The sequence below is a fragment of the Pempheris klunzingeri genome, chromosome 22 (assembly GCF_042242105.1).
Source record: "Pempheris klunzingeri isolate RE-2024b chromosome 22, fPemKlu1.hap1, whole genome shotgun sequence".
NCBI lineage: Eukaryota > Metazoa > Chordata > Actinopteri > Acropomatiformes > Pempheridae > Pempheris > Pempheris klunzingeri.
This window is the reverse complement of record NC_092033.1, coordinates 2,388,516-2,411,391: the sequence shown is the minus strand read 5'-3', so window position 1 is coordinate 2,411,391 and position 22,876 is coordinate 2,388,516. Positions and strand designations below refer to the sequence as shown.

General features: G+C 44.6%; 2 protein-coding genes across 2 annotated transcripts; one reads left to right on the top strand and one right to left on the bottom strand.

Moving 5' to 3' along the window:
• Nucleotides 1-1,835: 1,835 nt before the first annotated feature.
• On the bottom strand, nt 1,836-14,073 carry pik3cg (phosphatidylinositol-4,5-bisphosphate 3-kinase, catalytic subunit gamma). Its single transcript, XM_070853797.1, has 24 exons — nt 13,942-14,073; nt 12,461-12,680; nt 12,194-12,365; nt 11,833-12,095; nt 11,639-11,725; nt 11,454-11,554; nt 11,170-11,339; nt 10,884-11,071; nt 10,156-10,263; nt 9,984-10,071; nt 9,463-9,892; nt 9,281-9,379; nt 9,055-9,190; nt 7,945-8,010; nt 7,709-7,852; nt 7,102-7,183; nt 6,900-7,003; nt 6,465-6,611; nt 5,852-5,942; nt 5,628-5,758; nt 4,897-5,008; nt 3,971-4,128; nt 3,735-3,816; nt 1,836-3,543 (listed from the first exon to the last, which is right to left on the bottom strand). The coding sequence occupies exons 2-24, from the start codon at nt 12,671-12,673 to the stop codon at nt 3,344-3,346; spliced, it is 3,372 nt and encodes a 1,123-aa protein (XP_070709898.1). The 5' UTR covers nt 12,674-12,680; nt 13,942-14,073; the 3' UTR covers nt 1,836-3,343.
• Nucleotides 14,074-15,587: 1,514 nt separating this feature from the next.
• Nucleotides 15,588-21,743, top strand: LOC139222021 (HMG box-containing protein 1-like). The gene is made up of 13 exons (XM_070853991.1): nt 15,588-15,593; nt 16,880-16,984; nt 17,704-17,811; nt 17,892-18,075; nt 18,450-18,585; nt 18,874-18,985; nt 19,100-19,209; nt 19,999-20,155; nt 20,245-20,389; nt 20,493-20,611; nt 20,698-20,887; nt 21,307-21,448; nt 21,548-21,743. Exons 2-13 carry the CDS (start codon nt 16,885-16,887, stop codon nt 21,563-21,565), a joined length of 1,521 nt encoding a protein of 506 aa, XP_070710092.1. The 5' UTR covers nt 15,588-15,593; nt 16,880-16,884; the 3' UTR covers nt 21,566-21,743.
• The last annotated feature ends 1,133 nt before the right edge of the window (nt 21,744-22,876 follow it).

The window sequence follows — 22,876 nt, the reverse complement described above, 5'->3', positions numbered from 1 at the left end:
CATTTCCTTCCTTCATGAAACATTTATTCTAGATATTTTGGGTTCAAAATGACTGGTAGGTACAAAACTTTTGGAATTGGTCCAGTAGATCACCTCCACAGACAGTGAGGAGCTGCAGCGGCTGTAATATAATCCAACTGCACCTGATCACAGTAGATCCACTAAAAGAGCTTGTTTGATCCACTGACAGGCTCAGAGTGTTATTCTAAGTGTGTGACAGCATCATGGAAAGGATCCCTACAGAGAGAGACCTGGAAGATCCTTTTGGTTTAACACACACACCAGACTCCATTCAATAAAACACTGATTTTACCTCACACAACATGGGACTAGCTGGTCTACTTCTATTTCATCAATATTAAGATTTTGTGCTATGGACTATTTATCATGTGTTTGATTGAGTGCTAGATTCTAACATGCAGTATTACATTCATGACAGTAAAATCAAAAATCAGTGTTTGTTTGGGAGCCCCTCTCATCCCTCAAGTGGTTTATCCTGATATAATGAATTTCATATTCAGTTTCATATCAAATATTAGCAGATTTTTCTGTTAACAGACATTTTTTGGGCTGAGTCCATCTAATCAGTGTCATTTTTATACGATTGTTGTTGTTGTTTTTAAGTATCCCGTGCAGCTTGAACGCCCCATATTTCAGCAGCGAGGATGAAAACAGAGAAAGCAGGGTTCTGCAATCCATTCACATTTGGCTCTATTCACTCCCATCTTTTCCTGCCTCTGTACAGTTCATAGGCATGCTAAAAAGCTTACATTAACCAGAGTAACAGGGTATATAAAAGAGGTCCTAAAGCTGTGGGAAATGAGGAGGCTTATCTTCCTAATCCATTTAAACCATCAACAGCCCGTACATGAGAACAGATACAGCAGCTTACAGCCATAAAACACAGCGACATGCAGGAGGCGTTCTCTTCACGCACCCTCCCATACTTTTCTGGTGAGATGACGCCGGAATAGAGGAAGAGGGGAAGAGGAGGAAGAGATGGATTGGAAACTGACAGGAAACCTGTGAGAGGACCAAGGGGGGGGGAAGTCAGGGAAATACGTGGGCGAGGGAGGAGAGGAGAGGAGAGGAGAGGAGAGGAGAGGAGAGGAGAGGAGAGGAGAGGAGAGGAGAGGAGAGGAGAGGAGAGGAGAGGAGAGGAGAGGAGGAAGATGCTCCATGTGGTGTCAACTCTGGGAGAAGGTTTGTGGAGTTGCCCCATCTTGTGGTTAAAGTCAACACAGTTACAACAGCTGGTATTTTAGATGAGTTTAGACTTGGCTCAGGCTCAAAATGATCAAGAGTAGTCATCAGACTGATTTGTGAAGAAAGAAACACGAGAAGTATTTATAGAATACTTATAGAAGTTTAATTATGTGATATTAATACATAGAAAATGTAAAATGTTCCAGTTCTTTAATTTCCAGGATCAATCAGGGATTGAAAGCATTAACAGCAACAAATCTGATCTTCTTAGAATATAATTATGGGACTTTTAATTCTTGTTTTGCTTCAGTCTTTGTCAAGATTCAGTTCAACAAAAAGCCGAGAGACGTGTGTGAAGTTTGGCCGCGTTGCTTTAAGTCAGAGTGAAAATGAAATATAGGAAAATTCAGCCATTATGTGAGAATCATGTTTTACTTCTCTCTGTCCTGATGATTAAAAACGTAAATATTCCACATCATGATGACGTGGACAAAAAAAGATCGCTTCAACGTTCCCCCCCTCTTGTAACAGCACTGACCAGCATGTGCTAAATGTCACCAACAGGCCACCGTAGTCTTTTACAGTAGTTATACATTAGCATGATCAAAAGTTTAATTTCTTTATTTAAATTTAAGACATCTGAGAAGTACTCTTTAAGAATCAGTGCAAATAAAAAGATAAGCTAATAATATAAATAATAAAACTCTCACCTTCCTCATCATTAAATTATTTTCTGTCTCTGACCAGGAGGATCCAAATAATTCAATAACTAACTCCTAAAACCAAATAATAATTTGGAACAATAAACATCTTGCTGACTATTTAAGTATCGTCAGTCCAACAGTGCAGCACGACGTCAGCGAGGATTCAGTCACTAATTCAAACAATGTGAAGGAAATGTGTTTTCTCAGCAGGAAAGGACTCTGAATGAGACAACTACAAACAGGAAGTAGTTTGGCTTTGGATGGAAATAGGAGGTGATCCAGTGCCTTAACTTGTGGAAACAGGGCTTCCACTTTAAAGGATAAATCTGTGTTTTTAAACCTGGGCTCTAGTTTTACATATTTTGGGTTCAAAATGACTGATTACCGATCCAGTAGATCACATCTGCAGGCAACAGAGATGAGGCTGCATCCACTTAAAGTGCTTGTTTTAGCCACTGACAGGCTCAGATTGTTATTCAAAGTGTCCGAAAACATTATGGAAAGGATCCCTACAGAGAGAGACCTGGACTAGAATAGTTGTTATATCGCTCCATTCAAAGCCACCAGACTCCATTGATAAAAACAGTAATTTTACACAGCAGTTGCTGGTCTACTGCTCTCTGGGTCAGTTAGTTTGTTTGAGTTATTTGAGCGTGTTACACAAATGTTGTGCTGCGTCCAAACTAACTCTTGCAAACACCAAAGTAGCACAATAACACAGAAAAACCTGCAGATCTAAGGCAGCAGCACACCAGCCACTAACCTCTGTGAGGTAAAATTACTGTTTTTGTCTTTGGAGTCTGGTGCGTCTGAATAAGGCAGTGCGTTTTTCACAAAGGTTCACAAAGTGTGTAAAAAAATGGAGCCCAGGTTTAAAAAATACCAGATTTTTCTATTGTTTTGGATGTTAAAATACTTGAAAATGTGTGAAAATAAGATGCAGCTCCTTACATGCTATTTTCAGCTTGGTGTGGATGTTTTAACTTGGTCTCAGCGATGCAGTGGAAACGGTCTCTTCTGTGGAATTGATTTTCTGCTCTGAGTCTCCTCACCACAGCACGTAATTAATTACATTTAATTAACACTAATGTATCTTGGTACAGAGCCTGCAGATCCTCTTGGTTTTTATTCACTCTCTTTTTCAGTCTCTCTTGCAGACCCTGTGTATTTTTTCTGCAGTGGAAATGATTCGGTTCTGATGGTGTTGGCGTTTCTCAGTCACATCCCATCTCTTACTAACTCACCTGAATTAAAATCCATAAAAATGTCTTTATATCTGAGACAAACCACGGTTTAAAATACAAAATCTAAGTGTGCAGGTATAGTGGGAAAGCTTCCCAGGCTTCAGTTGGAGCCGTCTTGTCAGACTCTTACAGTATTTACATGAAAATTAAAGGCAGAAGTGCTTGAGAGAAATGAAACCTTAATGTTTCCTAAGTGGATCTCTTCTCCACACCCTGCTTGATCCCCAGCACCAGATGAACAAACCAGTTGATCTGAACCATCCAGCCCTTTTCCCTGCAGATCTCTATCTGGTCCAGCAGGTGGCGCTGAGCGTCGTCCTCGCTGCGGCCGACGGTCAGCGCCTCTCGGATGTACTCGATATCCTCCTTGCTGGTCAGCTGGGGCATGCCTGCAAAGTATGAGCATCTACCACTGTTTAATCATTATATCATCTTCTTGTCTTCTTCTGAGCTTCAAATAAAAATCTAAACTAAAAAACTGGATTTAATTTAATATAATGGTAATAAATCAGGTTTTTTTTCCTGCAAAAGGGCACAAAACATGAAAAACTGTTGGATTTTTTAAGAAAGGAAGTCGTACCGGTCATCAGCATCATGGAGAAAAGGATGATGAGCAGGTTGGTGTGGTGCCGGAGGGCGAGGTAAGCCTTCACACACACGTCCTGACGCAGAGATAAAGGATGTAGAATACATACACACATACATTATGAGACGTTTGGCCTGATGTAGCCTCCTCTGTCTGCTGATTTATCAATCTGACTCATCTAAAGCTTAAAGAAGCTGGATGGATGTTTGTACAGAACCCATTTTCTGCACCTGGAATTTCTGGAAGTGGAGGCTGCTTTTCTTTCCCGATGTTCCCATGACGTACAGGAAGTCTGGCGTGAGCACGAAGGGAACCCACTCCTTACTGATTCCCATGAAACTCTTGTAGTTCCCCAGGATGTGACCAAAGTCGATGTGGAAGAGGTTCCCTGTAGAAACACAGAGGATTAGTTTTCAGCACGTTCCACTAAAAGTGCTTGTTTTTGCCACTGATAAGCTCAGATTATAATTAGAAATGTCTGACAGCATTACAGAGAGGATTCCTACAGAGAGAGACCTGTAAGATTGTTTTTTGTTCAACCAGAAACACATTATTTCACGCGATTCTATCCCACCAGACTCCATTAACAAATCAGTCATTTTACCTGACAGAACATGGGAGATGCTGGTCTACTGCTGCATCGACTGGTTAGTTTGATTGTGTTATTGTGTGTTACACAAATATTGTGTTGAACACTTTAAAACACCAAAATCACACAATAACACAAATAAAGTAATTGATCAAGAAAGTGGTAGATCAGTAATGCCCGTCTAAAATCACTAATTTTTTGAATGGAGTCTGGTGACTTTGACCTAGCCGTTCCTGGTTAAACCAAAAGGATCTTACAGGTCTGTCTCTGTAGGGATCCTGTCTGTAATGTTGCCAGACATTTAAAACAACAATCTGTGCCTGTTAGTAGCAAAACAAGGACTCTGATCTGTCCCAGCTGCCCTGAAGGATTACATTACAGCTGATGCAGCCTGCTGTTGGCTCCCAGTGGGCATAGCTTTAAAAATATCAGTTATTCTTTAAGAAAATTAGGACTTTTATTACAACTTAACATATTTTACAGATACTTTGAGGTATTTTTAACTATATTTCTTTCCTACAGTTTGTCCTACAGTGAGATGATGGAACAGACAAAAGACGTAATTACCAGATTCAGTGATCATGATGTTGTCATTGTGGCGATCACCAATACCCAGGACGTAGGTGGCCACACAGTAGCCACCACAGGAGTACAGAAACCTCTCCACAGCCTGCTGGAACTACAAATACAGAGAGAAACACAATAAAACACCACTTTTTACTCACACAGTAACAATAACTGGGCCATAACTTGATTAGATTTTTCAGAGCAGAAGGTTTTTGGTTTGAAATGTCAGATTTAAATAGATGCGTCCTCGAGAAAGGCACTGAATGGATTCCTTGTTGTTTTGAGGAGAGCTGCTACAGTATGTGGCTAAACAGTCTGGCACTGTGGGACTCTCAGCTGTCCCACAGAGTTTCCTCCTTAATGAAAGCTAAATGCAAAATAGATTCTCAAAAGCAGAGCAGGAACATTAAAATCTCTAAATATAGACGGCGGTGGTGGTGCAGGTGTCACGGCTCACTGGGTTACTTCCTTCCTGTCTTCCTGTTGCGCTGCTACTTCCTGTAACGTCTGACATACAGAACAGCTGCTGGAGACAAAACTGGTCATGTTTTGTATTATATATAAACCATCTGCGCTAAACACCACTTATAGAGATGATAACCATCATTACTGTTACAGTACTAACTACTTAATATTGTTCTAGAGAGCTTTGTGACTGGGTGCTCACAAAGGCTGGCTGCTATCATCGTATATAATGGTTTTTGTTGATGTTATGTGGACGTGACGCCCACCTTGTCCTCGCTGACACATTTGTCCCGCAGCCACTGATACAGGATTTCATCCTTAAACGCTCCAGTGCTTCCAACAACACTCTGCTGGATGTTTGCAATGGTGGTGGCGTCCTTCACGATCTCAATCATGCCTGCAACGACACAAAAAAACCAGAGACAACAGAGGATCACAGAGCGGTTGTAGCATTCAGCTTTTCCACAAATCGTGCGGTTGAACAACCGACCGATTCTGTTTCCGGTGGAGATGCAGCCGTACGGTAACAGACAGAGATCCAGCGATTCAGTCTCCCAGATCGACTCCATGATCAGCAGAATCTGAAGGGACACAAGAGGAAACTAAGTGCTAAGAAACTTCCTTCAGCTGCAGGCGCTGCATCACTTCTATTCACAAACCACTTCTTGGCAAACTCCCTACATATCTCACTATAAGTCATCTTCACACTGCAGTAAGACTCGAGTCTGTTTGCTCCTCGAAAATCATCATGCCAGTAATGAAGTACTAGAAAACCTGCCTGGTTAGCTCTGCTGTCTGAGCACGACTCTGTGGACGAGTGGAAGGAGCTACAGCAGCATATGAAATCACATTCTCTCACGTTTTAATACTGACAGCTTGGATTTATAAAGCGCCTTTCAAGAAAAGTTATACTAATGTTCTCACAGTCACACTTGCAGCTGTTTTTATAAGTGTGCACACGTCAGTCTGGAAAAGGAGATCCTAATTAGATAAAGGATTAATAATAAAAATGACCTGCTGTGGCTTGTAAAACTAGACAAACTATGGAGCAGTGTAACTTTTCTTATAAACATTATTTCCTATTAACAGTGTGGCCACCTCACCTGCAGGATGAGCATATCCTGTCTGAGGTCGTCGCCGTCCTTGAAGATGATGCCGATGGGGTCTTTGGACAGAGTGGTGGGGTCGGCCCTCTTGAACTGCAGCCACAGAGGCTTCTTCTTCGACGCCATCACTTTGCACTGCTCGATCTGAGAGTTCACATCCGCTTTTCATTGTTTGGCTTCTTCTAGAAGATCAGTGTGTAATGTTTTCTCCACTGCCTATGTGTGTGTGTGTGTGTGTGTGTGCACTTGCTACATAGTGAAGACCAGAACGTGTATTGAACTATCAAAAGGAGGACAATTTAGGAAGTGAGGATATTTTGCTTGGTCGTCACAACTTCCAAGACTTGGTTTTGAGGTTAAGTTTAGAATTAGGATTAGGTTAGGCATTTACTTAGGTGTGTGTGTGTGTGTGTGTGTGTGTGTGTGTCTCACCAGCAGAGCTCCAGCTCTGAGTCCAGGATCATAAGGGACCCTGAAACTCTCCGGCAGGCCAGACAACTGTAGAGTTTCCAGCTTCTGACGCAACTGAAACACAACTGACACACACACACATTTTAAACCATGATTAGATGGCTCCTTATTTTGCTATAATTAATTCATCCACATCATAAAAGTCTGATTCTCTCGTCCTCACCTTGTGCAGTGATGTCGTATTTGTCAGCAGACATGGTCTTGATCTCACGGGTGACCTTCTGCAGAGCCTCAGTCATCTCCACCTGGGCACCATCAGTCCATCAGTTAGTGACAGAGCTGATCAATAGATCAACCGCAAATCTGAGCTAAAAGGGGACTCAAGCTCCCATGACTCCCTTCTGCTGTTAGTACCACAGTCCTCTGCCTTTTACCTCAGACCACCACACCACTTATAGAGAGTCACAGTCACGTGTCCACCCTCACAGCATCTAGTTGTGTTTAAACTGATGCTTTTACAAACTATTCTAACTCAAACTTTTAGATAAAAGTTGCAGTGTAGTTTAGTGGTGGTGAAGTCATCGCCTGACTTTGGCTTTTTACTCCTAGCGATCGCAGTTACGCTTCAAAACAGCATAAAAGTCGTGTTATTCTGCTGAATAAAACATGAGAGTATCAAAAACTTTAATTCTCTGTGATAATTTAAAATCCAAATATGGAGGGAAGCAGAGCGATGCTACTTTCATCCCTGCAACACTCTATTAATCATTTCACACCTCACTTTTTAAATCTCCACACACCATCAGCCGTGTACTCGACCCACTGCTGACCTGTTTCCTGAAGTCCTGCAGCATGTCTTCACCACAGCCCCTCAGGTAGGCCTCCAGCAGCACGGCATACCTCTGCTGGTAGTGCATGGACTGGGCGATCTCACTGCGCAGGAACCAGAAGAGAAAATGGCCGATGCGCTTACTCTGCAGGGAGAAAACAAAACAAACTCAGAGATCTTTCTGCAACCTGCATCAGGCGGAAAGGAGACAAAGGCACAGATGCTGGTGCTGCTTACCCTCAGAGCTCTCTTCAGCAGGAACCTGACGAGGGCGCTGTCGTGGTAAGGCTCAAACTTGACCGCCTGCAGAACACAGCAAAAGCACAGCGAAGCATCTAAAAAAACACTCCAAGGTTGGGAATCTGAGGACAAACTGGTTTTCTTTTAAACAGAAGTTGGCAAACAGAAGGATGACGGTTTGACTTTCTATGAATTCAGATTTAAATGTCACCCTGAGGTGTTTTTTGACAGCTTAGGAGCGACAGAACAGAACAGAAGAAGAAGAAGAGGACCTCAAAGTGATGTAAACAAAGCCACATTCAACAGATCCAAAAAAAATAAGCTTTGTAAATGTTTTCAGGCAGAATGGAGAGCATGAAAAATATATCAAAGCCTCCGGGACAGGCAAAGACAACTGTAACGTTACAATAAAACCTTGACAGGATGACTTTAACGGAGTTCAGAGGTCACGGTGTGATGAGGCAGTAAATTCAGAGACTGTCTGAAGTGTTGGCGAAGGACACAAACTCCAATTACAACCCAAACTTTCCCTAATACAGAACACAGGTTACCGCTGAACTTCAGGCAGCAGAGCTGATGCATGTACACAGTGTATTTTAATTCATGGTGATGAAGCGCTCCTCCACACGTCACTGAAGCTCAGATACTCAGACAGCAGCACACTGTGGAAGGTAAAGCTCATTTTCCTATCACACCAAAGGGCCCTTTGTTGGCCTCAGCTGATAATTCATGCTGCTCATGCAAAGTTGACCACAGAGTCAACGATGGAAACACAGACAGAGTGTGATTATCTGCAGAGAAGCAGCTCAGCATATCTGTGTAAACTGTCCATGCATTCTCACATTTCTAAGAGAATTCATTCACGTTCTTACTGAGATATACGAGATAAATCTTAGGAGTTATATCAGATTTGTCTGCTAAAGACAAACTGCTGTCCTGGTTCTGTCCAGCTCACCGTTATGTGACAGATTAGTAACTTCAAAACTGGCACCATCATATTTTATAAGCGATCACAATAATGCAGTGGAGTACAAAGTACAATATTTCACCACTGCAATTGCTGTGTTTCAGCTGCCCATAAACAGAGACGCATAGAGAAACACACACCTGCACAAGCTGCAGAAGATATCTGAGCACGTCATCGTCTTCCAGAGTCTCCAGCTTCCTCACGGCCATCGAGCGAACCTGAGCGTCCGAGTAGTGGCAGTCCAGCAGCTGCATGGCCAGACCGACGTCCAGACGGCTGAGCGGGAACAACAGGTCGACAGGTGATGGGACACTGAGCGTGCTGAGGGCGGATGTACGTGGAGTGGGAGCGTGAAAGCTCTTTTACCTGCTGTCCCACGCGCTGCTGCGCTCCAGCAGACGGTGAGTTGCCAAAACGTCCTCCTGTTTGCCCCACCTGACTGAGCCCAGAAGCTTGGGGTAGGCCCTGAGCACAGGAAGAGAAGCGGGACATGAATCTGGAAATAATAATGATTTGACACGATGGATTGGATGAAATAAAACAAGCACCTGGGGTCGCGCATGCACTCGTGCCTGAAGTGCCACAGCAGCTCTTTGTCCTCGGGGCTGAGAGGATGCAGGGGGTCAGTGGCTACGATAGCCCCGAACTGTTTCTTCAGGTGGTTCGGCATCTCCCTCTGGCCTCGCTCCCCTCCCTCGGCCTCCTCGCCCCCGGCCCCGCCGTCGCGGCCCACGTCCCGGCTCTTGGGCAGCACCACCGGGTAGCAGTACTTGTCCAGTAAAATGGCGATGGCCATGGTGGAGGCCTTGTCCGGGTTGGTGGCCGAGGTGAGCTTGTCCGCGTTGATGCTGCTGCTGCTCTCCTCGCTCTTCTCCGGCATCTTCCACATGTGGAGGATGAACTCGCCCTGGCGGAGCAGAGAGCGGTGGTCGATCAGCAGCAGGTTGACGTAGTACAGGAGCCGATTTTTGGTCTTTCCTGAGAGACGGACAGAGAGAGAGACAGACAGACGAATGTCCAGCGAATGTCAACACGACACAGCAGGCAGCTAAGTGTTGGTACACCTCACCGTCATGGCTGCCTGTTCCTGCCGTGCTATCCTGGTAGCTGAAGCCGCCCTTGGAGGTTGGCGTCTGCGGCTGCTTCCCACAAACCACCTGGGTGCAGCAAACAGTCATCAGAGGACGTAGCAACTCTTCTCCCACCACCCGAACATGTGGTCTTTGTAAAACTGTCCCTACCTGGAGGTTGAGGCGCGCTCCTTTCGGCAGGTCCTTGATCTTAATGTTAAACTCCAGCCAGCAGTTCCACAGCACTTCTTCATTGAAGGTTTTAGACGACGTCCTCTCCTGAGAGAGGAATGTCCGGATTAGACTCTGCTGTTCAAAACCTAATCTCTGTAGTCTGGACAATAAGCGCTTCCTGAAACTGTTGATGGTTCACAGCTCTGACTTGCTGAATCTAATTCAAATCCCACATTTGATATAATCTGCAGCATAATTCATTCAATATGTCTGTAGAATGTCTGTGTGGATTTAAATGACCCTTATGCACAAAAGATTCACAGGAAATAATCCAGAAAAACTGAACATTGCCTGCTCCTGCTACTTCAGAATAAAAGCCAACTGTTGAAACACCCTGAGGCTTTTATTGTGAAAGTCAAAGGAAACACAATGTTAATTTCTTTCTCTTTTTTGTCATTTTTGAGTATAGACTTCTGTGTCTTTACTCCATGAAACCTTTTTGACTGTGACCCTTTTCATCTGGTAGTGATGGTTGTTTTATGTTTATGGGATGTATTGTTGTCAAGAACTTTGCTCCCATTTTTCTCATCTTATTTTGACTTTTGTTTAAACTTTTACATTCAAATCATATCTTCTTCAATGTCTTCCTGTAATTTGCTGCACTGAAGTCCAACTGAGACCAAAAGCCGCCATCATCAGGTGTTTTTCTGTGTGCTCTGGGTCACCTGTGCTAGGAGCTGCTGGCCGTGGAAGATGCTGGCCTCGATGAAGACGACGAACTCTGGGACTTTGGGGAGAGATGGGATGTCGATACCCAGCACCTTCACCCTGAACTTCCTGTTACAGTCCCACATGGAGATGGTGAACACTCGCTCGTGGTCCTTCTCGTCGATGGTTAGCTGCTCGTGGGTGCCTGAGGGCGGAAAGTGAGGAGGATCATTATTAGTCTTAATAACGATGTCTTTACATGGATCATAGAACAAAAACACAACATGTCACACTGTTGTTTACCTGCAACCCCCGTGCAGTCGTCCACTTGTGCCCAGTCCTCCTTCTGGACCAGATCCAGGTCAGGATCCGGTGGCGTCTCCAGAACCAGGTGGATTTCCTCCCCGTTCTTCAGACACTGACGGATCCAGTTGAAGTTCTGCAGCGGTTTGTCCCCATACAGGTACTCCTCCCTGTGGGAGCAGACGGGGGGGGGTTACTTTCAAAATGTTGCTCTGTGGTGCATTCAAGGAAACTCCAACATCTGAAGTTTCATTCCACTGTGGTATTTGAGAGGTGTGTCATACCGTCCACACACACGCAGCACAAAGTCCGCCTCACACATGTTGTCAGGAATTCCCAGCAGAACTCTCTTATTCGCCGTCTTGGTGAAGAAGCTCTTCAGTACCTGAACAAGATGGAGAAAATGTCCCGAAACGGTACAGAAACAGAGCAGAGAGTCGTAAACGGTCTGACTGGCGTGTGTGTGTACCTGCGCTGGAGTGTCGTCGACGGAGACCTTGATGGTCTGGCTGACCGTGCTGATGTGGATCACCACCAGGAAGTGACTGTTACTGACCTGACAGCACAGGAACCAAACACGGAGACGCTCAGTGTCAAGACAACATCACAGTTTGTGCTCCAGAGGTCCTTCATGAACTGATTATTTAGAGATCTCACACACACCTTGCTGAGCAGGTGCTCAGGCAGAGGCTTGCGGGTCACCCAGGGGTCCATGGAGTAGAGCTTTGGGTCGCGGTCGGACAGCTCGATGCGTCGCGGCGTCAGCAGCTTCCTGCGGGTGAACTCCAGCTCGTCGTCGTGCACGTTGCTGACGTCGGTCACGTCGTAGCCGATCAGGTGGTTGAGGTAGCGCTGGTACTGCAGCGACTCCTCTGAGGGCTGCGGCCGAGGAACCAGCTGGATCCGCCCCACGTCTTTCTTCAGGGCTTTTTAAAAAAAACACACACACACAGCAGACGTGTTTGACATCATGGCGACAGAATAACTGGAGTTCCCGGCTCGGTATTTGGGCGCCGCTCGGTACCTCTCCAGTAGCGGATGCAGTCCAGCGTCTGGAAGACCTGGTGCTTGTCGTAGATCTCACATGTGTTGCCTTTCTTCTGGTACAGCAGGATGCAGTGGTCGGGAGAAAAGCGCTGGTAGAAGTCAGGACAGAGGTTTAAAGTCACCGCCTTGAGCCACACCTGAGCTTTCACCTGACGGAAGAGAGACGAACATCAACACAACATTTGTTTAGGTGCCATTTTAGCGTCCGTGACAAAGATTCCCCTCAACAGACGGAGTCCTGCACCTGTTCCACCGTCCAGTTCCCGGCCACCTCCAGCAGCAGGGTGTCGGGGCTGTTCCCGCCCCGCGCCGCCGTGGGCAGGACGAACTCCACGGTGATCTGATCCATGGAGGTGCAGGAGGACGAGGTGATGGCCTTCTTTCTCCTCCTCCTCCGGGTCTCTTCTCGCAAGACTTTGGGCTCTTCGTCGCTCACCTGGATCTGCTTCCCGTCCATCGCCTAGCTGGAGGAACGGCACAGGAACAGGAAGAGCCGGTTAATGTCTCAGCTGCCTTTACAGGAAGATGAATCCAAGACACAACAGATGCAAAGACTTTGGACGTTTCTGTAGTTGGAGGAAAAGTCCCTAAAACTAAACTGTGACAGAGAGAATATTGATTATTCCAAATGAATAAATGGCACTGAGATCACAAGTGAGGGACTATTTTCACTGCCGATTACAGATTACACCCTTAATAAACCAAATAATCTTTCAATAGTTTCTATAAATAATCCAAAAACAGTAAAAAAGAAACACAAACTAATCATTTAAATCAATATAAAACAAAGAAAAGTCTCAGAGAACGACTTTAAAAATGACTCGAAGGATTAATACATTTTAAAAAGCCTCTTTGTTAGAAACGATGATGATGTTGTTGTTGCTGGATGCGTTTCTATTATAATATGTTATAATATGTTATGTGACGACATAACAGACACGAAAACATTCATTTATACATTTATTTTTGTCTTCCAGCACAGAAGACCCTCACAGTGTGGGATGGTTATCTCCTTTCCTCTGTAAACACAAATAAACACTGTGGATTTAACTGCTCTCTTATTGTTTTCTGTCTAAAACTACAACAACAGTCCAGTTTTAGAGGAACTGGTCAATCGGTGGTGAATCCAACACCTGAACCACCATGAAATGTGTCTCAAAAAGTCAGAGAAAAAGAGAAAATGAACACGAACGGCAGCAGGATGCACAAACAGGCACTTTTACAAACCAGAACAACTTGTATGCATTAGAACAAATAAATCCACATGTATAAAACACAAGTTAACTTCCATAATAAAAGCAAGGAGGCACATTTCTCCCCTTAGAATAAAGCACAAGAGCTCGACAGTGTGTTTACACCACCAGACTGGAGCTCTGAGAAGTTTAGTGGAGTCACAGGATGAGATGGCTGCAGTTTCCCTTCTGCTTCTGTCTCAGCAGCAGAGGAAGTTCAGAGAAGCAGGAAGCAGAGAGCTCGGCCCAGGCAGCATGGGTGAACCTGTAATCTGCTGGTTTTAGGGTTTTAGGGTTATTAGGGTGTGTGTGTGTGTGTGTGTGTGTGTGTGTGTGTGTGTGTGTGTGTGGCAGAAAATAAACCTCTTTAAAAGCAGCCACAGCAAAACTGCGTCTCTCTGCGGGAAAGTAACGGTGCAGCTGCCATAATAATCGCAGGCAGAGTCGTTAAAGTTTCTCAAACTAAACCATAAAATACTTGTTTGTTACTCACCAACGGACCGAGAGGAGGACGGCAACCAAACCCGGAGCTTTGGCCCAAAGTTTCGGCATCTATGCTGCAAGAAGGGACCGAAGACCAGAGGGGAAAAAGTAGTTTTAAAGTTTGAGGCTGGTTTAAGGAAACGCTGCGCTTCAACTGTGGGAGAGTGTCAAGCTAGCCGGCTAGCTTCTTCTAGCCACGACGAGAACAACACTTCCGGTGTTTCTCTTCAAAATAAAACACGTAAAACAATTCTTTTTCAAAAACCAAACAAAGAAATTGTACTTGTACTACCAGATTTTAATTCTTAGGTAAATAAGGAAATAGAAGACTTGAATGTGTCCTCGGTGGTCATCCTTGAATAATAAATAAATAAATACATCTTTATTTTTAAAACACCAATTAATAACAGTGTTATCTCAAGACGCTCTCCATACAGAGCAGGTCTACACCAAATAGTAATAATAATAATAACAATAATCCAAGAAAATCCAAGCAGGTTGTCATTAATAAAAACCTTTTTGTGACTTGGAGTGACCTCTTGTATTCATTGTAATTTGTCACTGATTTATTTTGAAGGTACAAACCGGAAACGTTGGTATCTAATCATGTCTAACTTGGCGTGCAGTTCCTCATTGTGACCACAGGAGGGCAGTAAACACACACGATCCCACATCTATAATAATATTATTTACATATAATTATATATATTAACATTTTTATATTGATTATACTCCTGATATCAGTAAAAACCACACTAATAATCACTTGAACATATTGGGATCATCTCTATTTCACTCAGAAATGTTCAGTAGGCACTATTTCTCTGCTTTTTCACTTAAGACACTTTACACTTTGTACTTTGTATTCAACTTTTGTCTTGTACTCTGGCAAAAATAATTTCCTCAATCAATAAAGATCAATAAAGTTGATCTTATCTTATCTTTTTTTAATGGCTGTGAGCACATTTTCTGATTCATAGAGTGATAAAAAAAAAAAAGGATTACTTTAAAATGAAACAAGAATTTTGAATCGTGTTCATGTTTCTGCTCTGGACATGCATGCAAACAGCACATATTTAATTAGTTAGTGCGTTTGTATATTTAAATATTAAAGTTTAGACACCTTACATTCAAAACATAATTGTTTTTTAATGTAACTCAAGTAAAGAACTGGTTAAAAACTACACTGTTATAAAAAATAATAAGAATAAAATGTTTATTTTCATCTCTTCTCATGAAATGATTGTGACAATGTGATTTATTCTTGATAAATAAAGTTTATTGATCAAACTCTTCCAAAATGTGTATTCAGGCTTTAACAAAATTGGGGTTATTGAACAATTATTCCAACTTTATGGTCAAAAGTGAGATATTCCACTTAAATTACATCCTTTACATGGTGGCTGTAATGTTATGAAATGTTTTAAAAATAAAAACATGTACTAATAATAAGAGATTCTTTTCTTTTCAGCCATTTTCCATCATCGTTTTCTCTTTTATTTTATTGTTGTGATGATGATAATGAAGGGAACGAGCCTGCACCGAACCGACCAATGAGGAGGCGAGAAGCGGTTGATTGACGTCAGCGCCGACCAATCGGATCGCAGGAGGGTGGCGGCGTTAGTCCCAGCCCCCTTTTCCCGTACAAGGCGACTGTTTTTGGTGAGTTAAGGAAAGTTCATTGAAATCATTTGCGGCTTTTAAAGCGTCCGACTCGACTGGTTTCTACACCGTGTGAATGGTTTTCCTCTCAGCTCGCCCCACGAGCAGCACCGTGTGACTGACACCGAGTGTTTTGGGCCGTTGGCCGCAGTTTCTCCGCTGCCTCCGTTAAAGCTTCATTGTTGACGTTACTTGTTTTGTTGTGCGCCAACTGCTTTTGCGCAGCGCGATTTTTTTTTATTTTTTTTATTTTTTTTTTAGTTAACGCATCTCCTCCGCTCAGATTCTCGCTTTTGTCGCTGATTCTTCCGGTAAAACACAGAAAATGAAGCTTTACGAGTTTTCGTCGACGTTTTTTTTTTGCTTCGTGACAACAAATAACGCCGTTTGGGTTGAAGTTTGAAGCGCAGAGACGTTTTTACCGGCAGAATTTAGCAGCACCGGATAGCAGAGACACACCTGGTTCAGTCTGGGTGGATAACTCGGTACTTTTGACCCGTTTTGAACTGTTTTAATCAGACATATTGTCGCTGCCCGTCTCTGTATTGAATGAATGGGCTTTTTATGCGCATGCGCAAAGGATCTCAAAGTTTATAAACAAGAGGCGGGTCACATGACGGAGTGTTGTGAAATAGATAAAGACTGACACACACACATTTATCTCACACACACACACACACTTATCTTGTTTGCATGCTGGAGACGGGATGTTTCAACACATTGTACCTGGTGAATATACTGCAGCTTTGTTTTGTTAGAGGGTAATGGCTGCCAACCCAGTGTTCACCTGTGTCTCCTTACCTCACCCTGTGTCTCCTTACGTCACCCTGTGTCTCCTTATGTCACCCTGTGTCTCCTTATGTCACCCTGTGTCTCCTTACGTCAGCCCAACCATGCACAGGCCTTACATCACAGCTCAGTGACAGATTAAGTGTCTGTGTGGATGTTTTTTACTTTACTATGTTGTATTTCCTGTATCGTAGCACTTTACATGCACCACAGCAGGATGGATCCAGGTTTTTCTCCGGCTTCCTCCCACAGTCTGATGACATGCAGGTTAATTGGTGACTCTAAATTGCCTGAGTGGTTGTCTGTCTGGTGTTAAATGGCGACCAGTCCAGGTTCCAGCACACCTCTCGTCCACTGGGATTGGCTGCAGCCCCCCTGAACCCTTAAAGATAACCAGTGTAGACAATAGATGGATATTATTTCCATAAATAATGTTTATTCTATTAAAGAGAGACTTGCTGGCTGTGGAGTTATTCAGCTGTGTGTGTGTGTTTCAGTGACCATGGACATCATGGTTTGGGAGGTGGTGACCCCGGCCGTGCTGTCCGGTGACCCCAAGCATCAGGTCACGTGGGATTCAGAGCCTGAAGGTGAACACAGAGGTAAGAGGGGTCACTGACACAGCACTCCTGAAGGGACACCGCTCCACCTACATGGTGCTGCACTGCCAGGAGCCCCACAAAGTCTCCAAAGTTTGGAAAATACTTAATTTAAAGGTTGAAATGCTCCATTTTCATCATAATCTGGTGGTTAAATGTGGTGTTTCCTGTGGACCAGAGCACCAAACAGGTGTGAAGCCGCCCTCTGACCTTTGATCCTAATGCAGCGACCACAGAACAGGATGTGTTATCACAGGCTGTAGTTTTAAGAACAACACAGGAGCCACAGACAGGAGGGTGTCCTGCACAGCCCACAGGCTACAGGTGATCGACCTGTATAGGATGGGTTAGTCGGCATGCGGCAGCCATTAATAACCAGATAAGTCCTCTATTGATCCCCCAGCAAGCATTAAACAACTGGGGAGATGAACAGCTGGTTAGAAAACACAGTCGCCTTTATTATAACAGTTAAAAGTGCTTGAATATTATTCTTAAAAAGCTTTACGGACTCACAAGAGACCCTCCCATCTCCCATCCTTTCTATTTCAACAGGTAGCCCAAAATAACCCTGATGTTATTATATAGGCCATTCATTACTAGTAATAATATTAATCTATGGATAATAAGAAGAATAGAATATATTAATTACTGCCCACACTAGAATACTTTTATTATAGTACTAATACTTATTCTAGCTGCTGTGTGACTCGTCTCACCTTCAGGAGTGATGATGGACGCAGGTGGAGAGCAGTCACGTGACCCGCTCTGCTGTGAGGAACACCCCCCCTCCTCACCTGTCTTCACCACCAGTGACAGCCGCATGGAATACGGTACGTACGCGACAAAACCGCCTCACGCTTCATCTCTGAAGCCGAGTCGTCAGCTAGTGTTCGTCGTTCTCCTCCCACAGACGACCTCCCGGACCTGCAGGAGGTCCAGGAGGAGGCGGCGCCCGTCTACCAGGTGGAGCTGGGAGTGTCACACCAGGAGAGACGGGCACACGTGCAGCCTCCCGACACCCTCTGGCTGACGCAGCTGGCTCACATCGCCACCGGCCCCCAGAGCCCACTGCTGCAGGAGGCCCCTCACAGCAGGTAGCTGCTCCTCCCTGCTGTCTAAAACAGGAAGGTTGTGGAAGAAAAGTAGGAATAAACTATTTATTTATGGTTGTAAAGCATCTCCCAACCCAACTTTTGGATTTTAGGAGCATTTTAGAGTCCAAAATCCCCAAGTGCATCCACCAGGAGCCCAAGGAATCATCTCAACTGTTTAAATAAATGTCACCTCCCCACACAATCACAAAGTCTTTAGTGTAATTGATGTTTTTGGCTTAAAGTACTAAACATTTTGGACATTTTAACTCCCTCAAAATGTGTCGCTCGTGTTAAACTTGTGTGTTTAAAGTTTAAAAACTCCAAAGAGACTCCACTTCCTCTAAATGCCGAATCGTCACCTGTGTCACTTTCAGCTCCTCTGCGGCCTGCCTCTCCACCACCAGCTGTAATCTACATTCCTACGCCCGGCCTCCTCCCCCTCCTCTCCCACCCGGCAGCACCTCGGCGGCGCCCCCCGGAGGTCACGGCAGGGAGCGTCGGCGCAGCAGGGTACAGCTCACTGTCATGATTATTTCTCATGTTTTACACTGCTCATACAGGTCTGACTGCATATTTTACATTTGTTTGGCTAAAGAAATAAGTCAGAGAGAGACAGAATCTGAGTATATTTAGTTTACCACGACCGTACGGTGCTGGAAAAGCTTGAAAATGTGCCAAATGTGCCAAATGTGCCAAATGTGCCGTGTAGATAAGAAGGGCTGCTGTAGTGTTTCTGTGCAGTCCAAACCTACAGCTCCTGGTCGTCCTGACAGCTGCTGCTGCTTCGTGTCTCCACAGAGGAGCAGTGAATGTGGCTCTGCAGTGTCCACTAGATCCTCTCTGTCTGACGATGAAGACATGGGCTGGAGCTTCTCCTGGCCGCCCACCGCCTGGCACTGCTTCCTCAAAGGTAGACACACACACACACACACACACACACACACTCTGTGAAACTGATCAGAGGCCTGGAGAAGAGCCCGTCTCTCTCTAGTGGGAGGACATAATCTCTATTCTCTGTCATCAGGCACCCATCTGCGTTTGCACAGCGGCGCTAATGTGGAGTGGCAGGACGTCGAGGACCTGGACTCTGCTGAAGAAGACTACGGTGATGAGGAGCAGTCCAGATTCCTGAAGGTACATAACAGAAGAAGACCATCAGGCTGCTGAGTTCCCACCGTAGTTTTTGATTTGCATGGTCAGTTTAGTTCAGTGTTAAAGGATAACTCTGGTATTTTTAAACCTGGGCTCCATCTTTACATGTTCTGAGGTCAAAATGACTGGTAGGTACAAAAACTTCAGCTGCATTGTAATCCCTCAAGGCAATGGTGCCCAATCAAAGTGCATCCACGAAAAGTGCTTGTTTTTCCACTGACAACAGTTTGGAAAGGATCCCTGCAGAGATAAACCTGTAAGATGCTTTCTGTTTAAGCAGAAACCGCTGTCATATCGCGCTATTCACACCCACCAGACTCCATTGAGAAAAACAGTAACTTTACCTCACAGAACACAGGTGTGGCAGGTCCACTGCTGCCTTTTGTTTGTGTTAGTAGGTGTTACACATGTGTGTAACACTAACCGAACTGACTGTTACAAACATCAAAGTCACACAGCAACACAAGCAAACTAACTGAACAAGGCAGCGGTAGACCAGCAGCTCCCGTGTAAAATTACTGTTTTTGTCAATGAAGTCTGGTGCCTATAAACCAACTGATAGAACGCTGTTTCTGATTAAACACAGAAACTTCAATCTGAGCCTGTCATACGCACTGTTAGCGGAGGTACTCTGATTGGGTGCAGTTGCCCTGAAGGATGACATCACAGCCGCTGTAGCTCGCTCGCCACCCGCTGCCTGTGGAGGGTCCACTGGATTAGATGAAAGATGAAATCAAATGTTAAATCCATGTCTGCTGTGTATGTTTGCAGAGTTATGGCTCTGAGGGTCTGCAGCTGGTGGAGCATTCAGAGATCGTGTTGTCTAATCAGGCTGTCCTACAGCTGACCTTTGACCCCGGGGCATTCGGACACGCCCCTATGACCGCCCGCTGCCAACTTGACCATCCCTTCTACGTGAAGAACAAAGGTAGGACTGACGGTGAGAAAACACTGCAGTGGTTCCACACAGGGTTATGTTGTCTTCTCTCCACTCGTGCATGTCTCACTTCCTCTTAGGGTGGTCGTCATTCTACCCGAGCTTGACCGTGGTGCGTCATGGGATACCGTGCTACGAAATGGAGGTGGGAGATGTGTGCCTCCCTCAGGGACACAGAGAGGCCAAACACACTGACAGCTCACAGGTCTTTGACACATTCAGGAGGTAAAAGACACTCGTATACCATCATGCTTCAGTGTGTGTGTGTGTGTGTGTGTGTGTGTGTGTGTGTGAGTGAAACCCATTGTCATACGTGTGTCTCTCTCAGTTATGATTTCACTCCTCTGGACTCCTCTGCGGTCTACGTGCTGAGCAGTATGGCCAGGCGGCGGCGTGCCTCCCAGTCCAGCGGCGGTGCTGCGTCCCCGGACAGAGACGCATCACGAGGTGAATATTTTGAGATGATGTGAACAAGCAGAAACAGGCTTCACTCAGAACAGCTGATGAATTGTGCGTCTGTTTAACACCTGCAGAAGCCCACAGTCCCGCCCACTCCCACTCCCACTCCCCTCGTCAAAAGCCAAAAAGAAGCCAGCACGGCAGCGCGGCAGGAAGTGGGAACGCCACGCCCACCAAGTGCAAGCGGCCAATGAACGCCTTCATGCTGTTTGCCAAGAAGTTCAGGGTGGAGTACACGCAGATGTTCCCCGGCAAGGACAACAGGTCAGTGTGTGTGTGTGTGTGTGTGTGTGTGTGTGTGTGTGTGTCCTACCCACCATCGTTACACACTCACCACCAGGAGGATAACAAAGGACATTTTTCTAGTCCACTGCTGGTCACACTGTGAATCATATCTGAATCTAAACTTTCAGGTGTTTACTCAGCACCCTGCAGGCTGGAGCCACACACACACACACACTCTCACACACACACACACTCTCACACACACACACACACACACACAGTGCACACATGGTGTGAATGACTTTAAATCATTAAACAGACCTGTCAATGAAGAAGCCAGTGTCTTGAAACATGATATCTTATTATTTTTTGTGGAAGCTTCATGCTTGTAACAATCTTAAAAAGGTGTGTGTGTGTGTGTGTGTGTGTGTGTGTGTGTGTGTGTGTGTGTGTCTCAGAGCGATCAGCGTCCTCCTCGGTGAGCGGTGGAAGAAAATGCGAAGCGAGGAGCGGCGGGCGTTCACCGTACAGGCCAAAGCCCTCGCAGACGAACAGAAAAGACTCAACCCAGACTGCTGGAAACGTAAACGAACCAACTCTGTAAGGACACACACACACACACACACACACACACACACACACACAGACCTTAATCCAGTGCTTTGTGCTGCTGTCTGATTCCTCCTCTGTGTCCAACAGGGTTGTCAGGGAAATTAGGGCTGCAGACAGGAAGAGAGAGCGACTGGCAGCCTGTAGGAGTCCACACACACTCACACACACACACATTCATTCAGAGGTGGCGAGGAAGAGGAGCTTTGTGAAATAATGCTATGCTTCAATATTCTATTTTATTATATTTGATTCAGTCTTTTTAAAGATTGCCAAACAAATATCACTTCCCCTTCTCCTGCTTCTAAAAAGGTGCTAAATTTAACATGTTAAAGTGTTCAAATCATCATGTTTAAACATTTAAGCAGCACCGGAGCTTCTTTTTTTGTTTGTTTTTTGACATTACAGAGCTGATTACTGGTTCTTATCTATGACTGGAGTTCATCTCCAAGAGTGATTTTACAGGAGAGACTCTCATCATATGCTTGAAACAGGTGGAAGTTGTGGTGCTGTTGCAGTTTAGGTAGTAGACAGTTTAGCTATTTCGCCCAAATTATATTATATATTAAGTATTTTCTCACCTGTATTACTTGCATTTGCACTCAGTGTATTGCACAAGACTACATAGTTTAATCTATCATGTAATATTTAGTTATTAAACACATGTACACACCATAAATTCTCAAAAAGTGGCCCAGAGGTTTTATTTAGCTCAAATTAGAGCTAAACACCTCAAAACCATTTTTGTAACCATATTATTTAGTAAGAAGTCTCCCTGTTTACTAAACTTTAAGTTCACTTCCAGAAGTTAAGGGGCAGAATCCCTTTATTTCTCTGGAAGGCTTTTATTTTGAAAAGTTTCCGCGACAAACGTACAGTGAAAAGCACATTGTTGGACTTTTTTTAAAGCCATTTTAGTGCAGGTACTAGTAACAGCAAAGTTTTCCCCCAGCCTTTCTTTATGTTATGGCTTTTACTTGAGAATTTATGGTAATGAAAATAAAAAATATAGTTAGGAAGGATCTAAAAATCACATGGGTGTGTTACAGAGGATTTGCCTTTACAGCAGAGGGAGGGAGCAGGGTGACACGAGGACTTGGTTTGGATTTGTCAGGAGAGAAGCTACTCAAAGATTCATGTAATATTTCATATCTGAGTGCCATAATAAGACGACATGTCCGCTGTGTTTCAAGTAAAGTCACAGAAGCATCAACACAGCGGAGGGATGATGATGTTGCTCACGTCGTCCAGTCACATACAGGAAAAGAAATGCTTTAGAGGTTTACCCCCCCCCTCCAATGACTTTAGATGGCTTTACTTCATGTCAAAGATTCTAAAGAGGGAGATTATTGTTATTAAACCACCATGTCTGGCCTCTGTCGGGCAGGTGGGAGCACACTGAGAAAACAAAAAGCATTT

Coding starts and splice junctions, on each gene's coding strand:
- LOC139222021 (XM_070853991.1), top strand. CDS start 16,885: ATGGACATCATGGTTTGGGAGGTGGTGACCCCGGCCGTGCTGTCCGGT. Junction 17,812..17,891: donor TGACAGCCGCATGGAATACG/GTACGTACGCGA, acceptor CTCCTCCCACAG/ACGACCTCCCGGACCTGCAG. Junction 18,076..18,449: donor CAGGAGGCCCCTCACAGCAG/GTAGCTGCTCCT, acceptor TGTCACTTTCAG/CTCCTCTGCGGCCTGCCTCT.
- pik3cg (XM_070853797.1), bottom strand. CDS start 12,673: ATGGACGGGAAGCAGATCCAGGTGAGCGACGAAGAGCCCAAAGTCTTG. Junction 6,612..6,899: donor TCAGAGCTGGAGCTCTGCTG/GTGAGACACACA, acceptor GTGAACTCTCAG/ATCGAGCAGTGCAAAGTGAT. Junction 4,129..4,896: donor CATCATGATCACTGAATCTG/GTAATTACGTCT, acceptor GTGTTTCTACAG/GGAACCTCTTCCACATCGAC.